Raw genomic sequence first — 6,425 nt, forward strand, 5'->3', positions numbered from 1 at the left:
GTGAGTCCCCCCTGTCCACCCCAGACTAGGCAAGTCCAGCCTGGAGGCCGCGTGGGCGCCCGGGAGACCCCGAGGGGGCGGAGGGGCAGGGCGGGTGCGGGGGAGACCGCCGCTCCGCCCGGGAGCCGAGGAGCCGACCCGCACGCCGCGGGAAGGGCCCCGGGGCCCGCGGCGGCTCCCGCAGGCTCCCGCTCGCTCGGCCCGCCCCGCCCGCAGCAGCCGCGAGGGGCGCGCGCCCGGCGTGGGGGCTGCTCGCGGGGCCCCGCCCACCCCCGCCCCCTGCCCGCGGGCTGGAGCCGGGAGCTCCAGGCTGCTCCGCCCAGGACCCCCGCCCGCAGCCAGGGCGAACCCCGCCCGCAGCCAGGGCGGCCCCCGCCGCCCCCACCGCACCTCCCCGCTAAGTTTGCGGGCGGCGGACGCGGGCTGGTCCCCCCGCGCCCTTCGCGGCTCGGCTCCGGCTCTCGCGGACTCCTTCCCTCCCGCTGGCCCTGGGTGCTCGGAGGTCAGGCGGGTCCGCACCTGCGGGGAAGTGTCCTCGGGACCGCTCAGGCAAGTGAGAGCTCCAGGGGCGGGGGAGGCTGAAGGGAGGGGAAGGGAGGGAGAGGGCGGGGGAGAAGGGGGTGCTTTAAGGAAAGCCCCGCTCTGAACTCTGAGGGGAGGGGCCGGGGGCCTGGGGCCTGGAGACTGAGGTCTCCGAAGACCCCGAGGACACAGGGAGGGAGACGGGAAGCGGAGACGCACAGCGCGGGAGGCTGCCCGTTACCCAGCCCCCTCCCCTCTGAACTCAGTAAGGATCTGCCCTAGAATTCACGCGGCTCCCGGCCTGCTACTCCCACCCCAGGCCCAAAGCGAGGAGGGAATCCGGAATCCCAGAGAAGTGGTGCAAAGCGACTTGAAAACCGAGAGACAAGCCGGGAGGGCAGGAGACAGCCATCGGCGCCCTCTCTGACCAGTTCCTCCCTCCACAATTTATTTTTATTTTTTTATTTTTTAGTGCGGTACATTCATTGCATTTGGTGAATACATCTTGGAGCACCTGCTACACGGCATGGATTATAGTTTACATTGTAGTTTACACTCTCCCCCAGTCCATTCAGTGGGTTATGGCAGACTATATAATGTCCTGCATGTGTCTCTGCAGTATCATTCAGGACAACTCCAAGTCCCAAAAATGCCCCCCTATCACACCTCTTTTTCCCTCTCCCTGCCTTCAGCAACTCCGGTGGCCACTCTCTCCACATCAATGATATCATTTCTTCCATTGCTAGAGTCACAATACTTCGATAGTAGAATACCAGTAAGTCCACTCTAATCTTTAATCTGACCTGGGGAACATCAGGCATTACGCTGGGGATATGGCAGTAAACCAGATGGCTGTACTCCTGACCCTGGGGGCTGCACACTGGACCCAGAGAGTCACAGTGCTGGAAGGGAGTCCGGAGTTTGGGAACCCTTGCTTGGGGAGTTAAGGACTTCCTGAAGCTTCCATCAGAAGGTTGAGCTGGAATTAGCCAGGGGAAGATAGAGCAGATGCGGGGTCAGGGTCAGGGAACAGCTCAGAGGGGGGTGAGCTGCTTGGCCAGGATGAAGGGCAGCTGAATGGCGGTGTTCAGAGCCCGAGTGGGAGAGAAAAAGGCCTAGTTCTGTCCTGACTTGGCTGCACGCTCTCCATGACCTTCCCCACTCCAAGCCTCAGTTTCTCCATCTCCAGGCTCAGCCACTCAGGATACTCATGCAAGCAAAGGTCTCTTCCAGTTCTAACAACTCAAGATTCAGAGCAGTGACCTTTCTTCCTGCTCAGGCAGTGGGTTGAAGTGGAAAGGGCCTAGAGGATTGGGACTAGCAATAGCTCAGCTTAGAGGGCTCTGCTTCAGTAATTAAATACTCCAGCCTGCAAGTGACACATGCCACAGTTCATTAGCCAGAACTAGTCCCATGGTCCCACTTCATCACAAAGCAGCCAGGAAGTGCAGTCTTACCATGTGCCCAAAAGGGGAGAACAGAAAATAGTTAGTGAACAGTACCGATGACCCACAACACAGCTAGCCAGAGCACCCCCAACAAAGCAGGGCTGACCTCAGCAACAGCCACAGTTGGAGGGCTACAGTCCCCCAGAGGGAAATGGTGGTGCAAACTGAATTGCAATGGCTGAGCAACCTCGACACCAGTGCACCCCAGATCCCAATTAACCGGGATGGAGGCAACTTCAGGATTAAGCCCAGCACTCAAAGGCCCTTGGCCCTTTCTCTGCCTAGGTGGAAACGTAGCTTCCGCTCTGGCTGCCAGGAGCAGGTAAGAGTCATTCACTGGCAGCTAGCATTTGGAAGCTCAGCCCCTGGACAGGACTTTGCTTCCGTTGAATTGAATGTGCCCAGCCAGGGAAGGAGCCTACTGAATTTATCTTCCTTGAGAGACAGAGAACATATACCATGTCCTGTGCTGTTTACATTTAAGCAGTGTAAATGCTAATTACAGGAACTTCTGTACAGAGAGAGCCCTATGCCCTGCCGTTCAGTCATTTAACATTTATTGAGATGCTGCTAAATTGAGAGCTATCTCACATCAGGAGCTCTGGCTTTGGGTCAGGCTTTGTATTCTGGCACCACCACTTCCACTGAGTAGTCTTAGGTGAGTTTCTGTGCCTCAGTTTCCTTATTTATAAAATGGAGATATGTAGTAATACTTAATTTCATGTCACAAAAATAAAATTAGATAATGTGAAGTATTAAGTTTAGCACAAATGTTAGATATCAATCTGAAATTGCTGATTGCAGATTTTCATTTAGACTTCTGTTTCTGGCTAAGGTAGACTAATTTGTATCAGATCAACTCTCCTGCAGAGAACAACTAAAAAGGCTGAATTGAACAATTGAAAAATCTGTTTAGGGAGCTGGTATAGCTCAGTGTTTGAGCACCTGCCTCCCATGTATGAGGTCCTGGGTTCAATTTTTAAAAACCTGTTAAAGGCTTGGGGTGCTACAAATCAGTAAGGACTTGAGGGGCCAAGACCTTGGAAAGGAAAAAATGAGGACCCCAGATCTTGGAGAGAAAAGAAGTGCAGAGAAGTAATATTTGGTTCCACTTTTCCCCTTAAGGCATTTGCCAGTTTATGGGAGCCAGTGGCCATGCAGTTAGAGAGTCAAAAATTGGAATTTGGGCACCTGAAACCACTGAAACACAAAAGATAGAGTCTTCCTTACAAGGGAAAAGAAAATAGAGACTTAGCCCCTCTGGGCACCCGACGCCTCCCCCACGCTTGTCCAACGTCAGCTTTCAGGGGTCTTTGGTGAGGTGAGGTGAAGGGCCAGATTCCATCCCCTCCATCAGGATGCCCGCAGCTTCAGGCTGAGCCTCCCTCTGGGTGAGGGAAGACCCTGCCAATGTCACCTGTAGTGGCATGAGCAGTAGAGGAGAGGCTTGGAAGGGTAGAGACTTGGAAATCTCCCTACCCCTCCTGAGGGTTGCTGGGATGTACCTCCTCACCCTCAAGCGGATCAGCCCTCCTTAAAATGAAGCACGTTTGCCTGTTCTCTGACTCTCATCTGGAGACGTCCTTTTTTCCATTTAGAACAGCCGGTCCGAGCCCAATCCACACACCTCTCCCTCAGCTTCAGTTTCCTCAAGTTGTAAAATGTGCCTAGTAATAAGTAGGGGATATTGTGGATGTGAAAGTGCTTTGCAAGTATCAAGTGTGGTCCACCTCAGTGGCTGCTGTTCCTGCCTGGCAGGCCAATAGCTACAGGTTAAAGGGAGCAGGTGGACCATACCAAGATGGAGCTTCCTGAGGACTATGTGGTCTGTAGATGCTCTCAAAGGTCAACAAGTGCTTCCTTTGCCAGGATTTTGGGATTTCTGACTTCCTGTCAGCTCAGTGTGGCAGCAGGTGCTCCTGGTTCGAGTCGCAGTGCAGCCTCTTGCCATGGCCCCAGGGGAGGGAGCCCTCGAGTCATCAGCCCTGGCCAGGCCTGGAGGTGGTCCTCTGATCTGCTTGGGCCGGCTGAGGATTTGAACTGGCAGGTGCACTAGCCCTTGTTTTCACTCAGTCAATCATTAAGCTTCCAACCCCACTGTATATACAAGCTTTGGGCACTCAGGAAGGACAGTTCCAGTGGGGGACACATCAGCTCTTCTGTATTCAAACCCAACATGCCTCACTTCCCAGATCTGAGATCCCACCACCCTTCTCTAACTACAACCACAAAAGCAATGACAAATATCCATTGAATATTTACTAAGTGCCAGGCACTGTTCTAAACACTTTAACATAAAGCATTCAGTTCTCACTATCCACCATGAGATAGGTTCTATTATTAGTCCCGCATTACAGTGATAATACTGAAATATGGAGAGGTAGGCCACTAGTCCAGGTCCTGTCCAAGCCACTCCCTGCATGTTCTATTCCCACCTGTAGGACCATCTCACCACTGCCCTCTCCCATCACCACTCAGGGCCACAATTCTAACAAAACCCACTAGCTATGAGCTCATTTTTTGTGAGCCTTTATACCTGCAATTTCATGTTACAAAACACAGTCCTCAAATAGGGGTCATAAATCCCTAGACTCCAGTTACATTACCCTCGCTTCTGCATGCATTCTCAGAATTCTAAAAGAGGGCGGTAAGTCCCAGAAGCAGACATGGCTATAGAAAGGAATTCTAGCACCCAGTGAACTGTCTTTGGAATCCAGATTCAACGGTAGAACTCTGGGGAGTTGTGAGTGGGCAGGGGCTGGGATGGGAATCTAATAAATGAATGCCCAGGCTGGAAAGGGCCCAGGGGCCTTGGGCCTGCTACAGCCCAATCTGGCGTATGTGGGGACTGTCCCTTCTTGCTGGCCACCTGCAGCATCAGGAGCTCTTCCCTCCCATGTGGTCACTTACTCCAGAGCCTCACTGGCAGTTCAGGAAAGTTAATGCAATTGCTACGCCTACAAGAGCCTAGCGGGGGTTGCCTAGGCGAGGCAGCATTTCACTAAGGTCCTGTGCCTGGGACTTGGACCAATTGCTAGACCTCTCTGAGCTTCAGTTTCTTCATCTGAACAAGGAGAAGCTGAACCACAGAAGATCTCGAAGTCCTCTTCCAATTGGGAGAAGGAGGGGAGTCATTTAAATCCCAAGAGCTGCCACCTGCTCTCTAATTAGGACAACTACTGATAGTAATGATCATTGGATGAGCACCTAGAACAGGCTAGACACTTGGCTGGGCACTTTACAAGCCATTTACTCATTTATTTAATTAGCCCAGGAAGGCTTCCTGGAGGAGAGGGGGCAAAGGGTCTGTGTCTGTTGGGAGGACAAGAGGAAGTGGGGAGGGACAGAGGATGGCAAGATTAGCCATGAGGGACTCCTGGGATTGGGCAGGGAAATGATGGGCAAATTCTTCCCATATGGAGTGGGTTGTTCCCAGAGGCAGAGGCAGAGGGCTAGCCAAGGTGACCGCTGCACTCCCAGGCACCAAATGAGACTTGGGTTGGACTTCAGCTCAGCTGTCTCAGCTTTGGGGGCCTGCTGACCTTTTGCTCTGTGCCCACAGGACGACTGTGAGCCCGGCCCCTGGCATGCGGGCTAGTGGTGGCCGGCGGCAGGGGAGAGCTTGACGCGCGCCTGGCGTCTCAGGTCGATGCCGCCCCGCCGGAAGAGCGAGGGTCTCCCGACCGCGGCGCCTCCTGCGGGGCGCGCACAGGGTCAGCTGCTGGGCCTGCCGTCGCCGGCGCTGTGCTGCGCCTGCGGTCTGTGCGTGCTGTTGGCGGGCGTGAACGTGACGCTGGTGGGCGCCTTCGCCTCCTTCCTGCCCGGGCCCAACGCGCCGCTCATCGTGGGGCCGGCGCTGCTCGTGCTGGCGCTCGGCTTCTTCGCCGCCTGCTGCGTGTGTAGCCGCCGGGGCCCCGCCAGCCGCGCGCGCTCCGCGGCCGCTGCGGGCTCCGGCCAGGGCGGCGGCCACGCGGGGCCCGTGGCGCTGGAGATGGAGAGCAGCGAGCGCACGGCGCAGGACACCACGGCGGTGCAGCTGAGCCCGGCCGCCTCGGCCGCGTCCTCGGGCCGCTCCAGCCCCGGCGCCTTCGCCCTGGACGTCCTCGCGCCCGCAGCCGCCTGCGCGCCGCACGGCCAAGGAGGCCGGGACAACCTGCCCCTGGAGCGGCCCGCCCCCTAGCGGACGGGACCTCCGCCCCTGGCTCCGCTGCCCAGGCTCCCGCCGTTCAGTGCCATTTAAGAAGAAGTATCACAAGGGTTCCATCGTGGTGGGCACAGGTGCATTCCATCTCCCGAACTTCTGGAGGGGAGAATATGGTGATGGCGTTGGGGCACCCCTGCAGAAGGGGGAGCAGAACCTCGCTCTCTTAGGTGGGGTTTGCTGGCCTTATGTCACCTCCCCCACAACCTTGATGAGTCTGAGCCCCTGGACCAGCAATCCCTGACACCCAACTC

At 56.1% G+C, this 6,425-nt stretch overlaps 1 protein-coding gene across 1 annotated transcript; it reads left to right on the top strand.

Moving 5' to 3' along the window:
• Window positions 1–5,619: 5,619 nt before the first annotated feature.
• TMEM275 (transmembrane protein 275) lies at window positions 5,620–6,150 on the top strand. Its single transcript, XM_058304721.1, has one exon. It carries the CDS (start codon window positions 5,620–5,622, stop codon window positions 6,148–6,150), a length of 531 nt encoding a protein of 176 aa, XP_058160704.1.
• Window positions 6,151–6,425: the final 275 nt, after the last annotated feature.

Source organism: Dasypus novemcinctus, chromosome 9 (genome assembly GCF_030445035.2).
Source record: "Dasypus novemcinctus isolate mDasNov1 chromosome 9, mDasNov1.1.hap2, whole genome shotgun sequence".
Taxonomy (NCBI): Eukaryota; Metazoa; Chordata; class Mammalia; order Cingulata; family Dasypodidae; genus Dasypus; species Dasypus novemcinctus.

Coding starts and splice junctions, on each gene's coding strand:
- TMEM275 (XM_058304721.1), top strand. CDS start 5,620: ATGCCGCCCCGCCGGAAGAGCGAGGGTCTCCCGACCGCGGCGCCTCCT.